Source organism: Mytilus edulis, chromosome 1 (assembly GCF_963676685.1).
Source record: "Mytilus edulis chromosome 1, xbMytEdul2.2, whole genome shotgun sequence".
NCBI lineage: Eukaryota > Metazoa > Mollusca > Bivalvia > Mytilida > Mytilidae > Mytilus > Mytilus edulis.
Window position 1 is genome coordinate 33,964,154 of NC_092344.1, and position 20,854 is coordinate 33,985,007.

The 20,854-nt window shown below is 32.9% G+C and overlaps 1 protein-coding gene across 2 annotated transcripts; it reads left to right on the forward strand.

The window, feature by feature from the left end:
• The first annotated feature begins 276 nt into the window (after positions 1 to 276).
• LOC139481504 (uncharacterized) lies at positions 277 to 18,471 on the forward strand. 2 transcript variants are annotated; one of them, XM_071264883.1, is made up of 7 exons: positions 277 to 479; positions 5,119 to 5,229; positions 9,483 to 9,733; positions 12,648 to 12,741; positions 13,554 to 13,646; positions 16,074 to 16,155; positions 17,262 to 18,471. In XM_071264883.1, the coding sequence occupies exons 1-7, from the start codon at positions 398 to 400 to the stop codon at positions 18,397 to 18,399; spliced, it is 1,851 nt and encodes a 616-aa protein (XP_071120984.1). In that variant the 5' UTR covers positions 277 to 397; the 3' UTR covers positions 18,400 to 18,471. The 2 variants fall into 2 exon arrangements, with proteins under 2 accessions (XP_071120984.1, XP_071120993.1); XM_071264892.1 differs by lacking the exon at positions 5,119 to 5,229 and having other exon boundaries at positions 322 to 479.
• Positions 18,472 to 20,854: the final 2,383 nt, after the last annotated feature.

The window sequence follows — 20,854 nt, forward strand, 5'->3', positions numbered from 1 at the left end:
TTCAAACTCATAAATCGAAAAAAATACTGACAACGCCATGGCTTAAACAGACTAACAGACAAACAGTAGTGTTCAAAACACAACATAGAAAACTAAATACAAAGCAACACGTACCAAACCAAAATATGTGGGTGATCTCTGTTGCTCCGTGATATGGGTGAACATGACATGCAACTTTCATATACAGCTTTTAATATATCGGTGACACAGTATATGTGACAATGAGAATTTATTTACATATATATATATATGTTTTACCATCACTGATTTAAAGAACTTTACCTGTCAAATCTTATCGAACACTAGGTTTTTTGACACTTTAAATCTTGCACCACATGATAAGTAACACAGGTAACAACAAAGTAAAATACTTCCGGGATGATATCTTGTCAAAAATATGATTAGGAATTTAAAATGGATAAACTTCTTGGTGATTATATTATTTTTTATGGTAACAGATTTAATTCTGTGTAATGAAGGTAAGCAATTATATAACTAACAACTCAAATTGAATATTCGACTTCTGCAATTCAATGATTAACGACCTCTGTGGTATGGGTTTTGCTCATTGGTGAAAGCTGTACGGTGATCTATAATTGTTACTGTATGTGAAATTGTGTCTCTTGTGAAGATTTGGTTCATTGTCAATCATACCACATCTTCTTTTTTATATTCTCCTTGGGTGAAATTTTAAAACAGTTACCAGTCAAACCAATCTGTGTGTTATGTTGTCCTGTTACACCACTGTTCCATGCTAGATGATGGTTGAGCGCTCACAAACAGTTCTTATCCAATCGCGTTCTTTATTTGCCTGTCCCAAGGCATTGGGTTTGCAGTTCAGTGGTAATCATTGATAAATGTTTGGTATACTTGATTTTCGTAATTTGTTTTGTTATAATATTTGGCTGTTAAATTTCTCAATTTAATTGTTTCTCAATTGTCATGTTTGGACCTTAATAACCGATTATACTGCATGAACTTTACTCTTTACTCAAGGATATACGGTTGTCTATACTCACTAACATCCACTTCACTCGAACTCTGGTGGATAGATTTTCCATAAACAATTAACCAAATCTCCTTATATTTATACTGGCTATGTTATAAGCTTTCAATAAGTTTAATTGAGGTCTGGAGCTGGCATATCAGTTCACTGCTAGTAGTCTGTTGTTATTTATGTATTATTGTAATTTTATTTATTTTCTTTTGGTACATCTTTTGACATCGGACTCGGACTTCTCTTGAACTGAATTTTTATGTGCGTATTATTATGCGTTTACTTTTCTAAATTAGCTAGGGGTATAGGGGGAGGGTTAAGATCTCATAAACATGTTTCACCATGCCGCAATTTTGCGCCTGTCCCAAGTCAGGAGCCTCTGGCCTTTGTTAGTCTTGTATGATTTTTAATTTCAGTTTCTTGTATATAATTCGGAGTTTAGTATGACGTCCATTATCACTGTACTAGTATATATATTTTTAGGGGCCAGCTGAAGGACACCTACGGGTGCGGTTATTCTCGCTACATTGAAGACCCTTTGGTGGCCTTCGGCTGTTGTCTGCTCTATGGTCGGGTTGTTGTCGCTTTAACACATTCCCCATTTCCTTTCTCAATTTTATTTGAAAAAGGAGCAATCTGAATATTGTCGATTTAACATCTATCCGAACATATAATTTTCTCGGGCGCTACACAAATGCATAACCAATTACAATTTTAATCAATGAAGTCTGAAGTATTGTTAGATTATTAGTATGCCAATTACTTTTTTTTGGGGGGGGGGGGGGGGTGCTTCCTGTACCTTCGACGAAGCTCACTTCGCAAATGATCTTCATGTACTATACAGGTCATCAAGTAACCCATGTTTTTAAATAGAAAATTGATATAAAAATATAACTAAACAATATCTTCTTTATTGACAAGGAAATAAAATAACTTGATAAAGATTTAAATAAATTGTGTTGATAAAAAAAAGTGTCAAAAAATAATAGGACACAATAACAATAATTGCTCATGACTGTCGATTCTTAATTTAGTCTTTTCTTACTAGAAATAAATATAAAAAAAAATATATTAAATATCTTACTCTTTCTACACAGGGTTCATATTAACATGTATTTTTTCTCTCATTTCAATCTTAATGGTAAGTATAATTATTGGTTTATCATTTTGGTGTCATTCCTAAAGCAGGGTGGAGATAATGTCACAAATGTTTATAATTTCTGTGAAATGTTTTATAAGTCTGGTTGTATATTCGCTATGGTGTTGTCTGTTCTACAGTCATTATGAATTCTTTTTCTCCCTGATTATTTTCATTTTTTTTGTTTGTTAAATCTATGAAAGTTATTTGTTGACAGTAGCAACTGTCTCAAATACTCATATTAATTAATAACATACCGCAAAGTAAATCCAAATTATATAACATGATCTCGATTATATGTGTGCATTTTGGTATAGAGGCAACATTCGCCATCTAGTTAATTATCAAGGTGACATCACATGACGATCATATTTTACCAAAATAACAAAAAATTAAAATTATTATATCCTTCAGCCCGATAAATAAAGTTCATTCTTGGTTAAACTAGATTTTACTTTACCTTATATCACGTATAGTGCGATGATCCATCAGCGCATTTCTGGCATTGCGCACATTGCAACGGTCTAAACAGGCTGGCAGCAGTGGACATCTCCGCGATCAAAGAGTAAAATCAGGCCTCGTCTTGTCAACGGGGAAAAAATAACTCAGTAATGTAAAGAAAATAATCTTACATTGCCTGAATTACATAATAATGTTAACAGAAAATACTAAGGGGTTGTAATTACATAATGTGTGTGTGTGTTTTTTGTAGAACGCAACTTTTCATTTGTTTTATTTTATGTGTTTTGTCTTTTCTGTATAACGACTTAGTTTTTCAGGCGAACCACTGAGCATTTTGCAATTACATAATTTGTTTGAAATAAAGCATTATATCAAAACATGAAAATGTCTACTGGTAAAGTGTTTCAACAATATTCCGTGAATGAGTATTATGTTTCATTGCTACATCTTTTGCAAATGACAGCATCGTAATTTCGCAGTCTAACTTTCCTCACTCAATATGCACCATGAGAACAGTAACCTAAAGTGCCGTAATCTTTCTTCTGATGCTAAAGATGAAGGAAGACATTTTCGTGACTTTTTAAACTGTTAAAACAAATTTATAAAACAAATCCTAAAAGAATTGTGATAGCCAGCTTTCGCTACTCATAAGAAAATTGACAATGATGGGCCTTGTACAGCTAATGCTCGCCACTTTAAGTTAAGCATTTTTGCAATGTTGCAAGTATATTCAATCAAGTTTTAAGTGAAACACTGTTACATTGAATCTTGTTTTGAAATTTAATTTAAAAAAAAGTTTTTTTTACAATTTTTTTACATGATTTTGCAAAAAAATGTTTGCAATCTTTAATTCAAATAAATAGTAAAATCACACAAATACTGAACTCCGAGGTACATTCAAAACGGAAAGTCCCTTATCAAATGGCAAAATCAAATGATAAAACGAATGGACAACAATCGTCATATTCCTGACGTGGAGCAGGCATTTTCAAATGTAGAAAATGGTGAATTAAACCTGGTTTTTTAGCACTAAACCTCTCACTTGTATGACAGTCGCATCTAATTCCATTATATTTCCAACAATGCGTGAACAAAATAGACATGATAGGAAAAATATTCAAAATAGGGGTACAGCATTCATCATAGTGTTACAATCTCAAAACAAACAAAAATTTAACAAAAAGGTACAAAAAGCATCCATCAATTTTAAAACACACATTCATTACTTCGCGTGTTTGACGTCATCAAATGTAAACGTCACATAGGAAGTAATATAAAATAATTTTGTCCTCCAAAGTATTTAAAAAATAATTATGATTTCACATGGGGAATGGTAGTATACAGGGTTTAAAAAATCACGTTTTGTTAGAACTAATGTCAGAAACAGACCGAGATTTAAAGTTATCCAGAAGTTCTTTAGAATGTTTAAGAATCCACATATGGTAATACCACTACGCGAGTAAAATAATTTTGTCGTTCAAAGTATTTTCAAATTTATAATAAAACCAGTTCATCATGACATATTATAGAACACTAACATAATGCCGGGATCTGTCAAAGTACAGAGTCCCGTCATATGAACCAAAGAAACACAGTCGCTCATACAAAACACACCAACAAAAATGAAAGATAAAAAAAAACATTGACGGGATGTATAAGACCGAGCCACGTCAAATGGATACGCAGAAACCAGACCAAACAGTAAAAGTAATATTAATTATAGAGTAAATACAAATAAAAGATCAATATAACACATTGTCAAGATGATAAAGCACGTCAGTACGCAGAATCAAGATCATCATGTATTATTTTCGAAGTTGATGCGGAATATTTATCAACAAGGTCTCGGACTTTTCTAGGAACTTTTTTAGAAATAGGACGAGACGTTCTTTGACTTACCCCTGATTCATCAACTTTCTGCTCAGACACTGGTGACGTTTAACAAAGTATGAGTAGGAGCTGCAAGCTCTTGAAAATCGAATAAGTTGGAAAATGTATATCCCATATGCAGGTGATGTTAGTATATTGCTAATTAGATTAATTTCAAAATCAAAATCGGCTCGTTTGTCATAGATTCTGGTACTGAGATGACTGTGTATGTCAAATTCGAGGTATACGTCTAAAATTGAGGCCGTGTCTGTTGCTTCTTTCTAATTCTGGGGATATATTAATGGAACCCAATCAGAAAAGTTCGGATTGTTAATGGAAAGAACATCATCAATATATCTGAAAGTGAACTAAATAATCTGGCTTCTTTGATCTTCTTGTTTTTGACAAGTGTCTGGAGGAACTCCGATTCATATGAGAATAAGAGGTCGTCAAGGAGAGGAGCACAGTTCGTTCCGAGGAATGCCGACAATTTGTTGAAAAAGTCTACCTCCAAAGTCAACAAATATGTTGTCGATAAGCATACTGAACAAGCGATAATGTTAATTCTTAGATCTTGACTAAAAAGCAAAAGCTGAATTTACCAGAAAATTATAAACATGATAATTTACACACTTTCTTCCTATTTAAACAGGGGTTACATGTAGTTTTGAAGAAGGTTTCTGTGGATGGAGCAGTGGTACCTGGATCAGAAAAAATAAATCTGATTTTGCAACATCAGGGCCACAGAATGCTGCAGACGGAAGTATGTTTTCTTAAATAATCAAAACACAGAGGTAAAAGATACCAAAGAGATATTACACGTATGAAGAAGAAAATAAAATGACGACGTCATGGCAAAAAAAGAAAAACAGACAAACAAAAGCATACAAAACACAACATATAAAGCTTCGGATTGAGCGGCAGGAACCCAATCGAAAACCGGAAATTATTTCAGATGCTCCGGAAGGAACGTGCCCCACACGTGGCCATATCAAATAATGTTTCAAATCTGTAGCTATGTTTTCCTGTTTGAAATATGTACTATAAAAATAAGATCAAATAAGTATATAAATTTTAATGTCACTATATATGTGTAGCTGTAAATGATAAAACTACAGTGTGTTTATTTATGGTGTTACTGGTTATTATCGCTAGAGTGGATAACAAAGTAGAATGTTAAGCACTTAGTTACAAATGGATTCCGCTACATGTTTATGTGCCTGTCCCGAGTTAAGAAACTCGTTAGAGTTTATAAGGAGATTTGTTATGATTTCCTATGAGAAAAATATCTATTAGAGACCACTTGAAGTAGATGCTAGCAATTATAGGTTACCTTACAGCTATTTACAATGAGCATAGCAAGCTGATTGAAAAGGCCTGACATAACAAAATGTAATAATTTTCAAACGAGAAAGCCGCAGCCTTGTTTAAATACAAAACAAATGTATGATACAACAAACGACAACCAATTATTGACATGTTTTGAGCATTGTTCAATAGATTTGTTCTAAAGAAATTAAATTATTGATGTTTTGTAGTATCTGTTAAGCATATGCTAATTTGAGTATACTAAGATGATTTAGATTTAAAGTTGATAAAGACACTGCTCTTGGTTACCATTTGACTCTTTTTCTGCAATGTTGTTTCTGTTGTAAGGTTGTTGTCTTATTGGTATATATCTTATATCATTTTTAGCTCACCTGGCCCACAGGACCAAGTGAGCCTTTCTCATCACTTGGCGTCCGTCGTCCGTCGTCCGTCGTCGTCGTCGTCCGTCGTTAACTTTTACAAAAATCTTCTCCTCTGAAACTACTGGGCCAATTTAAACCAAACTTAGCCATAATCATCATTGGGGAATCTATTTTAAAAAATGTGTCCGGCGATCCGTCTAACCAACCAAGATGGCCGCTATGGCTAAAAATAGAACATAGGGTTAAAATGTAGTTTTTGGCTTACAACTCAAAAACCAAAGCATTTCGAGCAATTCTTACATAGGTAAAATTGTTTATCAGGTGAAGATCTATCTGCCCTGGAATTTTCAGATGAATTGGACAACCCGTTGTTGGGTTGCTGCCCCTGGATTGGTAATTTAAAGGAAATTTTGCTGTTTTTGGTTATTATCTTGAATATTATTATAGATAGAGATAAACTGTAAACAACAATAATGTTCAGCAAAGTAAGATTTACAAATAAGTCAACATGACCGAAATGGTCAGTTGACCCCTTTAGGAGTTATTGCCTTTTATAATCAATTTTTAACCATTTTTCGTAAATCTTAGTAATCATTTACAAAAATATTCTCCTCTGAAACTACTGGGCCAAATTAATCCAAACTTGGCCACAATTATCTTTGGGGTATCTAGTTTTAAAAAATGTGTCCAGTGACCCGGCCATCCAACCAAGAAGGCCGCCACGGCGAAAAATAGAACATAGGGGTAAAATGCAGCTTTTGGCTTATAACTCAAAAACCAAAGCATTTAGAGCAAATCTGACAGTGGTAAAATTGTTTATCAGGTCAAGATCTATCAGCCCTGAAATTTTCAGATGAATCGGACAATCTGTTGTTGGGTTGCTGCACCTGAATTGGTAATTTTAAGGAAATTTTGCTATTTTTGGTTATTATCTTGAATATTATTATAGATAGAGATAAACAGTAAACAGCAATAATGTTCAGCAAAGTAAGAGTTACAAATAAGTCAACATCACCGAAATGGTCAGTTGACCCCTTTAGGAGTTATTGCCCTTTATAGTCAATTTTTAACAATTTTTCGTAAATCTTAGTAATCTTTTACAAAAATCTTCTCTTCTGAAACTACTGGGCCAAATTTATCCAAACTTGGCCACAATTATCTTTGGGGTATCTTGTTTAAAAATTTGTCCGGTGACCTGGCCATCCAACCAAGATGGACGCCATGGCTAAATATAGAACATAGGGGTAAAATGCAGTTGTTGGCTTATAACTCAAAACCCAAAGCATTAAGAGCGAATATGACAGGATTAAAATTGTTTATCAGGTCAAGATCTATCTGCCCTGAAATTTTCAGATGAATCAGACAACCCGTTGTTTGGTTGCTGCACCTGAATTGGTAATTTTAAGGAAATTTTGCTGTTTTTGGTTATTATCTTGAATATTATTATAGAATAAGATAGCGATAAACTGTAAACAGCAATAATGTTCAGCAAAGTAAGATTAAAATAAGTCAACATGAGCGAAATGGTCAATTGACCCCCTAAGGAGTTATTGTCCTTTATAGTCAATTTTTAACAATTTTCATAAAATTTATAAATTTTTACTAACATTTTCCACTGATACTACTGTGCCAAGTTCATTATAAATAGAGATAATTGTAAGCAGCAAGAATGTTCAGTAAAGTAAGATGTACAAACATCACCATCACCAAAACACAATTTTGTCATGAATCCATCTGCTTCCTTTGTTTAATATTCACATAGACCAAGGTGAGCGACACAGGCTCTTTAGAGCCTATAGTTTATTTATATTGATACTGTTTGTGTTATTAAATGGAAACAGGCACTGCTTATTATACATTTATGATAAACAAGCACCTATGTCATTATGTTATTGTTCTATTATAAATTTGAAAATACTTTGAACGACAAAATTATTTTACACGGTAAGTGGTATTATTTAACCATATGTGGATTCTTAAAAATTCTTAAGACCTTCTGGATAATTTTAAATCTCGGTCTGTTTCTGAAATTAGTTCTAACATAACTTTTGAATTTTTAACCCTGTATACCACCGTTCCAAATTTGAAATTATATTTTTTTTTATATAGCTTTGAACGACAAAATTATTTCATATTTCTTCCTATGTGACGTTTACATATTCTGACGTCAAAACACGCTAAGCAATGAATGTGGTTTTTAAATTTGATAGATTCTTTTTGTGCTTTTTTGTTAAGCTTTGAGAATGTGACACAGTCATGACAGCTGTACCCATATTATGTCTGTTTTGTTCACGCATCGTTGTAAATATAATGAAATTTGAAGCGACTGTCATACAAATGAGAGGTTTAGCGCTATAAAATCAGATTCAATACATCATTTTCTGCATAAGAAAATGCCTGTACCACGTCAGGAATTTGACAGTTGTTTTTCATTCGTTTGATGTGTTTGAGCTTTTGATTTTGCCATTTGATTAGGACTTGTATCTAGAAATTGACTATGAGGGTCGGTTGAAAACAAATCTTTTCGACTAAAGAGATGATTCCAGCTTCCCAATTGTAACCTTTTCAATTTTAAATCAAGAGATCTAAATGGTGACACTTCGTAAATATTAAGGACGCCATCACGAGTTGGTTGATCGTTATGGAATATACGTTATACAGATGATGTCGGGTATGTTCCATATGTCGTAACTATAATCCCCTTCTTTTTTCACCTATGTGACCTACCGAATTAGAATATTTACCGACTTTATAACAACACGAGCAACACGACGTGTGACACATGTGGAGCAGGATCTGCTGCCCTTCCAGGGCACCTGAAGTCACCAATAGTTTTTTGTGAGGTCCGTGCTGTTTTTGTACCCCTATCTGTGACATTTTGTTCACGCATCATTGTCAATATAATGGAAATTGATGCGACTTTCATACAAGTGAGAGGTTTAGCGCAATTAAACCAAGTTCAATCCACCATTTTCTACATATGAAAATGCCTGCACGAGTCAGGAATATGACAGTTATCCATTCGTTTGATATGTTTTATCATTTGATTTTGCCATTTGACTAGATACTTTTCGTTTTGAATTTTCGGAGTTCAGTATTGTGATTTTACTTTTACCTGTTTTATTGTTTATACAAACTACAATAAACAAAAAACTAAATTCATTCATAAGTTTGTAAAAATGAGACTTCATGTTTAATTAAGAAATAAGAGACTTTTGATAAACCGGAAGTTTCTTCTCATCAATAATCTAGAACATTTATGTGGAAAGACCTTCAATTGTTTTATGAACATTTTGTTTTTAATTTGTTTCTTTTTAATTTGCAGAGTATTTTATTCAAATTGATACAAATGCTGTTGCTATAGTGTCGACTCTTAAGATGGACTTCAGTAAGCCAAACGTCGAATCATGTTTGAAATTCAAGTACCATATGAAAGGAACTTCATTAAAGGATTTAACGTTTGGTTACTATGAATCAAGTAAATATACAGATGTCAATACAGTCCCAAGAAAAAATGAGGACTTCTGGTTTTGTGCGACTTTTGATTTGTCACTTATGTCAAGTCAAGCTCAAGGGGTAAGTATACTTTACAATTCCTAGTTACTTTTCTAAATCTCTTATATCCTGACATTAAAAACAAAAAGAAAGAAAAAATGAAAATGCTTATGTATTTGCTTGTAAAATTTGAAAATGACAAAGTTCTACCAAATGAACAGTATTTATAGAATCTTAGTGCTTCTGATTCACCGATTTGACTCAAATTCTTATTAAGAAATAATTGATGCAAGATATACTTTATTGCAGTTTTTAACATGGGTAGGTATTATATTCGTGATTATTTTTGCCCGAGCGATAGTGAGGGCTGAAATAACACGAATGTAATTCCTACCCATGCTAAAACTACAATAAAGTATAGCTTGCATCAATTATTTCGATTCTGATAAGGACAAACAAGGTAATTTCTATGTCCAATGTGTATAAATGTAGAACTTTTGTGTAGGCTCTTACATGAACCTCCCTTGTTTGTGTGTAAACAAGCAAACGACTGGCAATGTGATTTTTTAGAAGGAGGAGTTTTAAACAGCCAGCATGAACGGTTGTCGTATCTAGGTCAAATTTGTCAATTTCGAATTGCAACACATTACAGTCATGACAAATGAATTAGTCACAACATGTGCATCATTTAAGAGTTTACAAGTGTTTTGAGTTGATGAAATATATTTAATGCATGCCAATTTGATAAGAAGTCAATATACGCATGTGCAAACAAATTTTATTGGATTTAGAGCATGGGTTTATTCACAAAGCAAAAGAAGCACGCCATATTAGAATATTTGATTTATGAAAATGTAAACCATTTATCAAGTTAATAAAAAGTAGAAAGTAAATTAATTACAGAGCATGGGGTCGAAAATATGTGGCTTCGTTTCGAGTGTATTTCAGCCGTCTAATAAACGATCGATTTGACCTCCGAATACTTCTGATGACAATATTAGTAATAATATTTATTTATATTGTAGTCCTGTAATGTTGTGTTGTCATTTTAATGTTATATTTCACATGGTCATAAAAGAGGCATGCCACAAAACCAGGTTCAACCCACCATTTTTTCCTATAAAAATGTCCTGTACCAAGTCAGGAATATGGCCATTGTTATATTATAGTTCGTTTCTGTATGTGTTACATTTTAATGTTGTGTTTCCGTTGTGTCGTTTGTTTTCTCTTATTTTTGAGTGTGAATTCACATTACTATAAGACGTGTCACGGTACTTATCTATCCCAAATTCATGTATTTAGTTTTGATGTTATATTTGTTATTCTCATAGGATTTTTTATAATGCTTAGTCCGTTTCTGTGTGTGTTACATTTTAATGTTGTGTCGTTGTTCTCCTCTTATATTTAATGCGTTTCCCTCAGTTTTAGTTTGTTATCCCGATTTTGTTTTTTTGTCTATGCATTTACGAGTTTTGAACAGCGGTATACTACTGTTACCTTTATTTAGTGATATAAACACAAATTTATAATCATTTGTTCTGAGAACAATTGATGGTCTTTCCACATCAATTTTTTAAACAATTAATGAGAAGCTACTTTCGGTTTACTCAAAGTTACTTTAAGCGTCCAAGCATAGGTTTCTTAATACTGATTCAATAAATAAATGTTCCTACATATTTTGGCCTGATATAACGGAGATAGTTGTCAATTTCCGGTTAAAAAATGTCACTTCTGGTGTCATGTGATAGCGTTATTAACACTGATTCCAAAAATATATTGTTTCTATATACTTTTGCCTGTACTATGGGAGATATTAGTTACTTCCAAATTAGGGATTCTCTACTTGTCTCGACTGAAAGGTTTATATATGCATATTCAAAAAAAAAAGTTAGTTTCTTTTTCAAGGTCACATGTTAACCAACAGTTTACATAAGACCATATGGCTATATCATGTACCAAGTTGAATTAATAATCAATTAACCTTAAATTGAATCTTTTGAACTCTTGAAAGATGTTGTTGGTTTGTTTCATACTAAATGTAGCATATTTTAATCACAATTTTGTACTAGTTCTTTAGTGTTTAGGGAGATAACTCTTACAAAAAAAAGTTTTCGACTAAACAGGGTAAGTCTCAAAAGTGCAATAACTGCTTGATATCATATGCAAAAAAACTAAGCGATATCTTGCGAAACCAAAATACAGGACACGTAACAAATTTGGCAGAAGATAAAAAAAATATAATCAGAACAAATACAGTAGGTATTTTCACAGAGTAGTGGAAAGACCTAATAAAGATAGAAATATATAAAGCACATGTGCAATTGAGTTTTTCTAGGTCTGTTTAATTTCATATCATAGATTAAAAATATATGTTAATCATCGTTTTGACCTGTATAACACTGATTTTTTATGGATCGAATTAGTCAATTAAATGATTTACCTTTGTTTCACTTTCAATAAATGTTGACATTTCTTTCCTTTAAATAACTATACACACACAATTTATACGTTATCAATCTCTAGCTTAGGGGCTAAATTGAAGTTCACATGATTACAAATTTAATGGGATCGAATTATTAACTTGCAAGTGAATAATACATTATCAATATTTATTAGCCTATTTTGACAAAACTGAACCATACTGGCTGCTAAAAGCGAAGTATAATTTCACTTATTCTTTTTCATTAATTTATTGATTGAACAAAAAAAAACATATTTTAGATTTTCTATATATCTCGTAGCTAGTGCCCCTTTAATATACATGCTTGTTTTCTTAAAAATATGTATTACATGGTGTTTTTTTTCGGGTTAAAGCATAAATATTGATCAACATTTTTGCAATACAGTGCAGAAATTTAGTCCCCATCGGAATCGAATCATTTTTCTGTATACTTAAACTACAAAAACAAACTTAACTATACATTCAAGCAAAAAACGGTAATTTCTTTTCGTTTTGTAAGTTCAGATTTATTTCTAGTTTTATGTTTATACTTAGATATTCTTTAGAGCCGAAAGCGGAGGTGTATTCAGTGTAATTGCCCTTGATTTCATAACGCTTATCGAAGGAGGTGGATGCAAAAATCTTGGAGGTATGTAGAACACGGTTTATTTGTAAAGTTATTGATGAGAAAACAAACATGGTGATTTTTTTTCCTGATACAACCCACCACATTATTTAATATTGATGTGCATATGACTTATTTTCATAGACACATATACATTAATGTATTCTTGGTATAATGTTATTTTCATTGTTGTCTACTCGACTGTTGTCGCGAAGTGAACTTGAAATATTTCCATTGATATTGAAATACTAGCGAGGTTTTAAAAACTAAATCAAAAAGAATAAGTTATTCAATCTTACTTTTTTTTCTTCAAGATTTGCATTTATACAAATGGTGATTATATATTGATTTGACATTAGTCAATGTATTCATTAAAGTGAGATTTGTTTTAAATCTTAAAGATCTAAAACAGAGCAGAAAGATACCAAGGGGACAGTCAAATTAATCTGTCGAAAATAAACTGACAACGCCATGACTAAATAAGAAAAAAGACAAAGAGACAAACAACAACAACAAAACAAAATACAAAAGAACTAAAACTGAGCAACATGAACCGTACCAAAACATGGATTGATATCAGGTGCTCCCGAAGGGTAAGCAGATCCTATCCCACATGTGGTTACAAGTCTAGTTCGGTAGGTCACAGTCGGAGAAACAGGGGACAGGATTGTAGATATGACATTTGGAACATACCTGCTGTCATCTGTGAAACGGACATTCCATACATGTGATCAGCGAAGTCTACTTCAACATAATAGCAAAAATCACCGGAGATGTTGTAAAAATTTGTATCAACCGCAGCAATATCAATATATGTCATCTTCTTTTTTTAACAGAATGTCCGGTACCTAAAACAACACCTGCTCCCGCTACCACAAAAAATCCACCAACTGTAGCAACAACAGGGGAATCAGCAAGTCTATCTAATGGTGAGTAAAGTTAACATACACCAACATTTGAAAAAAGAATATGACAAAGAGCAACGATTGGCTATTTCCTATAGCTTTGGTGGATATTTTTCACATTGATAATGTCCTTGTATTGACAACTGATAACATATTTTGTCACAAACATTTTCTCACATTTTTAAAATCCTTCATTTTGAAAAGAATTACAAAATATTTTAATGTTTTGTATTTTGAATACAAAGGTATAATATTCTTTTTTATTTATTAACAACAAAAGTATAAAAATTAAATGGTACGGTCACCTTACTGGAAACATTTTAAAGAAAAGGCATCAAATTTCGAAACATCGGAAATGAATTGCACCAATTCTGAAAGCGTTCCGTGACTTTATATTGCTTGTCTACAAATTTATAACTCCATATACAAGCTTTATACAATAAGGAACCTAACATGTTTTTTTTAACTCTTTGACATACAGGATTATGATATCAAACACATGGGTGTAGCATCAAAAACAATGTATCATCAAATATTCTGAAAAATGGCATCTAAGCCTGACTTTTGGCTGTTACGGTCAAATAATTGATATTTGTATAAATATATTTGTTTTTTTCCCAATGGCAAAGCCGGACTGTCTTGCAGGTCCAGTCCGCCTTTTCTTTACGAATTCCTCTTATATTTTTTAAATAGTTCAGATGTCATGCTTTAACCAAATATTGTCTTAATTGCCTTGACAAGACCGTTTTAGTGTACCATAATGTTTATCCTTAGGGGATGTATCTACACATCATTAATTCCTAAATATTTTGAAAACAGTTATTTTCTAAACCCTTCAACCATATATATCCTTAAGTGTCTACATGATACATTAACATCAATTATGCCCGTTTTGACAACAAAGTTTATCGACAGTTTGTAGGTATTCCTATCGGCATAAATTGCGCACCAAAATTACTTAAAACTTTACTAAAGTCAACCATTGACACACAGATTTGGTTTAAAGTTTTGCTGTACCTGTAGAAAACTTCTTTCAAACGGGATAGATCATCCTATATTTTTGACGGAGATATTGTATACCGAGATTCGGAAATTAAGATTCAATCGGGTAAACGTATCAATCCTTAAAAAGTGTAAATAAATTGATATTCAAGAGTTGCCAATTCAGCACTGTAATTAGATCTATAAATATTGATTTTGTTATCAGTAAAGTAAAACCAAACTTAATAATTTTGTAATATACGTATGCACATTCACGGTTCTACAATCTGTCTATATCTGTATCTTGTTATTGCACAAGTCAATATTTCATAAACTGTTTATGTCGCTATCAACATTGATATTTCAGTCTTCGGCAAAATACTTTGTTGTTAGTTGTAATTGGATTTGAACTAGCTGTCAGTAAACTCAAGTACTCTGATATATCTTCTCAATGTCTTTTTGTTTCGGGGGTGTATAAAAATCCTACCACATCTGGTCTGTGTCATTTTTCTATGTTTTTTTTCTGCTTTGTAACAATCTGACTAGTTTTCATCTGATTTTCATAGTGTGTTCTAATGTTGAATTGTTACGCCACTGTCCTAGGTTTGGAGAGGGTTTGGCGCCAGCAAACATGTTTAACTCTGCTACATAATGTATTTACATGTCCATTGATAAGAGCCTTATATTCAGTAGTTGTGGTTTGTTGCTGTGCATCATACTAGTATTGTTTTTCTTTCATTGTTGTCTAAATTATTTAAACCGTTAATTTTCTCGTAAGTATAACATTTGTGATTTAGGGGCCCTTTATAGCTGAATATGTGGTAGGCAATTTGCTCATTGTTTAAGACCGTACATAGTTATCAACTTATATGTTATTTGATCTTTGATTGAAAGTTATTTCATTTCTACCATATCCTCTCACTAATATATGTACCGAAGGCACATTTTTTTCTGCTGGAGTCATGTCCCGATCCGTTTATTTTTAATTGTTGAATATATGAAAACTGCTCTAGATTTCAGAGTCAAACCCCTTACTCATACATATTCTAAATTGCCAAGAATGTTTTGAAAGAAAATCACAGATTTTGTCTGTTGCGGAGGTTGGAAAAGAGGAGTTTGACCCATCTCACCGTTGATAATTTAAACAGTTCAAGCCCAACACATCATTTTATCGTTTAAGTATTCAATTGTATTTGTAATGAAATTGAGAGTTGTTGAATCAATTCGTTTGGAGTTTTCTTTACGAAAGTAACGTCTAGAAATAACCGGAGAAACATGACTTTTAGTCGACCAAAACAGGTCAACTTAGTAGATTTAAAAACATGGAAAATTCCAATTTCAACCTTTCAATCGACGCAAAATGTTTCTACAAAACAATTGAATTAGGTGTAACTTTAGTTTGAGCATTTTCTTTGACGTATAAAGTTTTTATAAACCAAGGTGCGCTTCTCAACACTGATATTTTTGTAGAAACATGGTACATAGTTGGTGGAGCTTGTGGAGGAGTAGTGTTATTGGCTGTTATTATTGTCATTTTATGTATTGTAAAAAGGTAAGTATATATAACAAACTAGTAGGGGATATCCCAGTTCCAAGTATATGCGTAACAGAAAGTTGATAAGTGATAGAAGAGTAAGAAATCTTGTCACAAGATCTGCCGTCATCACGTGAAGCTGGCTATCGTATTTCAGGAAGCCATGATTTTTAGTTCACGAGAACTAAACAACGTAAAGAATTTTTGTGAAATACACATACATTTACATAGGTGAACCGGTACACAGATCCTCATTTGAAACGGGTATATAAGTATAGATCACCATATTTTTCGAGCAACTTTAATTCTACAATATCTATTTACCACGCCGGTTATGTCTTTGTCGTATCATTTTTGTACCTGCCGAGCACCAATACAATTACCGTTACTTCCATACCAAATTGGAAATATGGATATTATTTCCATGAACTTGCTGTTATAAAACTTAGAAATCATATTCAATGTAAAAGTTTCCTAAACCGCTAGCGGGATATGTTTTTGCAAATGTCTCTCCTGAACATGTTTTATCTGTAAAAAAATAACACAAAATATTATCAGGCATTACTCCCAAAGGTTTAGGTATACGTTCGGTTCAATCCCATTATTTTTTGGTTATAAAGACCTTAAAATTAACAGTTGTAGTTGGATTAAGCGGCTCCTTAAATTAAGAATGGATTTTTTAAGATATAAATATTTTAGCAAATATCACGGAAAGAAATCGTAAAAATGCATATCCTTGTTAATTTACCCGGCAGTGATGATCTATTAGATGAAAGAAAAATATACACTGTCAACCAATCAAAATTTATCATACTTTTAACAGATGTAATTATGAGGGATGTTGTCCCAAGCAGTACTAGTGTATCGTTGCTTGCTTGCAATCATCGCTTTACTCAGAAACTTCATAGTGCGTATAAAACTTTAGGAAGAAAGTATAAAATGCATTATCGGCCAAGATGTAATATTTTGATCTTAAAGGGCACATTTAACTATTTTTTTAATTTTTTAGAAGGCCAGCAAAAGTAAATATGGGCACATGCAAATAGAAATAATAATGTTAAAGGCTACTTTACTCTGACTATATACACTCATTTTTTAACCTAACATTTGATGTTTAATTGCAGAAGGCGAAGCAAGAGAGACATTCCAAGTCTACCATCTGCATCATTTTTAAATAACCCCAACAGCAGACAACTTCCAGCCATACCTTGTGACCAAAATATAAGTAATGGATCAATTATGTCGATAGCCGAGTCATACGATCCAATCATGTCAAAGAATGGCGAGGTTTGGAAAAACGAGCACGTTCAGACACAGCCTACCTATCCTATCGTGTTAAAAAACGACGAAGCTTGGGAAAACGAGCACCTGCCAACAGAAACTGATAACAACCGGGTGGCATCAACGGACTATACAGACATATTAGAGACCAGTCCAGTTAGGGAAAACAAAAGTGACTTAAGTGATTATATTCATGTACCGCCGGACTATCCAAATGATGATGAAACATCACAAAAAGACTATCTTGTTCCAGAGGAAGAAAAGCAGTCAAATGAAGAGGATGAAAATACTAAAATAGAACATAATGAGATAAAGAACGAGCATATTTATATCAATGAACCCGATGATGACTATTTAGAACCAATTAATGCTCTAGGAGAATCAATTCGTGCACCTGATAATCAGTACGAATCAGATCCAACGGATAAGGGTAGTAAAGGCAAAACTTCTCCCGTTAACCTGTGTGTTGCTCCATTCACCGAAGAGCACCTAGAAATACCCCAAATACCTGTTATGCATAGAGAAAGGTATCAGCTAACTGCTGAAGATAAAGATAACGACTATGATGATGCTGCAACGGCATTAAACGGTTATACTACTGAAAACAGTGATCAAGATGAACTATATGACAACTCTAAGGGTGGACAAGACACTCATTCAATAAAAAGTGATAAAGAGGATTATTTTGATATGACGGAAAACCGAAAAGATAAAGACTGTGTCAAACTTACCAAAGATTCTTACGACAACTCTAAGGGTGGACAAGACAATAATTCAGTAAAAAGTGATAAAGAGGATTATTTATATATGACGGAAAACCGAAAAGATGAAGATTGTGTCAAACCAACCAAAGATGTTTATGACAGTTCTGGGGGTGTACATGACAATAATTCAGTAAATAGTGATAAAGAGGATTATTTCGATATGTCGGAAAACCAGCATGATGAAGACTATGTCAAACCAACAATTGATACTAGCTAATATTTACTTACATTTTCATGATATACCTACTTAGCATTTTAAACAGAAAAATATTTAAAATATTTCATGATATGAGTTACACATTTTATGCGCCGCCTTCAATAGTAACGGGTTTAATTTTTCAGGTCTGAGCGTGTGTGGATCTTGTGTCAGGTAAAAACGATTGTTTTGGGTAGTTAACCATGAAGCTGTGGTTTTATAAACAGCTTCCTTAGTTCACATATAAGAATTAGAAAATGTTGTATGATTACAATAAGACAACGATCAAACAGAGACTAAAGGAAGAGGAGGTTTATCTGATGAACCGGCTCTAAGGAAAACAAATTTATAGGAAAGATTCTGTAACTAACTTATTCCCGTGCTTGCATTTCCTATCATGATTTTCTTGATAGAGGGTTGCTGCTCACAAGAAAGCTATTAAACCAAGAGTTCCAAATGGTGAAGTTGAAATCATCCCTTCGTAAATTTTACGGACGCCATCACGAGTTGGTTGACCGTTATGGAATAACCGTTTCACAAATGATATCGGATATGTTCCTTACGTCGTAACTACAATCCCCTTCCCTTTCATGAATGTGACCGACCGAATTATACTATTTACCGGATTTGTTATCACATAAGCAACACGACGGGTGCCACATGTGGAGCAGGATCTGCTTACCCTTCCGGAGCACCTGCGATCACCCCTAGTTTTTTGGTGGGGTTCGTGTTGTTTATTCTTTAGTTTTCTATGTTGTGTCGTGTGTGCTGTTGTTTGTTTATTCTTTTCATTTTTAGCCATGGCGTTGTCAGTTTGTTTTAGATTTATGAGTTTGACTGTCCCTTTGGTATCTTTCGTCTTTTAAACCAGATATATGTACAAAAAATCAACAATGAGATACGTTTAATTGGGACAGAAGTGTTTCCATGTAGTTGTTAATACTAAAGGACTTGAATCAACTTTATTCATCAAGTTCAAATGTATTTAGAATTGAATGTTTCTTTTTGTAAATTCATTAGGGTGTAAAAGCGTTGATCTAAGTACATTTGTATGAAGCGCTTCTGAAAATGTACGCACGGTCAACGTTTTTACAACCCTATAAAATTACTAAAAGATGCATTCAATATGTATTATTACAATTTTTTGCTATGATCATGAAAACACGATTACTATCCAGTTTTGTTTTACCTGTGCACTTTATTGTGGAAATGTGTTTCATCAAATATGTTACAATTCATAAAATTCATTTTGAAATGAAGAATGACGCGAGATTGCTGTTACCCAAACAAATATTGTATAATAATGAAACATATATCTAATGTAATTATTTCCATTTGACATGACAGGAAGTATGTTCGTTTCAGACCGTTTTTAAGTTGTACGTTGTATTGATCTGTTTCTGATTAACTGGTTGTTGCTTGTGTAACGTTTAATGGAAACATTTCTTGCATATAACAAAGATGCTATACCTAATAAATGACAGAAACTTTGCCTAAATATAGAGGTATTTTAGTGAGATTGAAGCAGCTAAATAAATACAAAAAAGATATCATCGAACAGATCGAACACTATTTGTCGAGTCTGATGGACTGATACTTCAACAAACAGTCCCGTTTGTCAACTCTTCAACTTTCTATTTGGCTTAAGTATTACATCATTCCCAATTGATACGTTATACGTGTATGTGTTCATCCAATTCGAATACTTCATTTAACAAGGTGTTTATTGGAGAAACAACGTATACAAATAATAAATGGTCACCATAGAAATAAGTCCACAGTACATCAGCAAAATCAAGACAACATATATAGTTGTTTCTTTGAATCACTCGACAAACTTGTGAATAAATATACTGAATGAATTCAGAAACGCAACACACACATTTTGTTAATTTTTTTTTTTATCAAATCATGATTGATCCCCATATAACTACTATTCATGCCTACCATACTACTTTATGGTTAGAAAAATTCAATATCTCACTTTCCTGAGGTCATTGAACGTACCGTATTATTAAGTCGCATTAATTTCTCAAAGCGGAAATTTACAACCCATGCATGATTTTTTATGGATTTTTTTTTCGTGAAACAATTCTTTCAATCCGTACCCACACTTTAATCATTTAACAAATGTTGCACCTCCATATTGACGAGACAAAGAAATGAAAATCTTAATCTAACCATAAGAATATTGCCTGTAGGAATACGTGAACGTGCTGTTTTTAGACAATTTCACGTTAGAAACTCGTTTTACTTTCATTACAACGGTACACGCAGAAAGGATTTGTTGATGACCATTCATGACCAGATCAATAAGTAGTGACATCGCAACATCAATAAAATTTGATTATGCAACCTATTTTTTTACATCCGCAACGTCAACTGCTCATTAAGTCGAATAGATAGGCAGATAGATTCATGCCAAAAATGTTTCTCGGTTACTGAAATGCCAAAGAATCGACTGCAAAAAAACATT

Coding starts and splice junctions, on each gene's coding strand:
- LOC139481504 (XM_071264883.1), top strand. CDS start 398: ATGATTAGGAATTTAAAATGGATAAACTTCTTGGTGATTATATTATTT. Junction 5,230..9,482: donor ACAGAATGCTGCAGACGGAA/GTATGTTTTCTT, acceptor TTTAATTTGCAG/AGTATTTTATTCAAATTGAT. Junction 9,734..12,647: donor TGTCAAGTCAAGCTCAAGGG/GTAAGTATACTT, acceptor GTTTATACTTAG/ATATTCTTTAGAGCCGAAAG.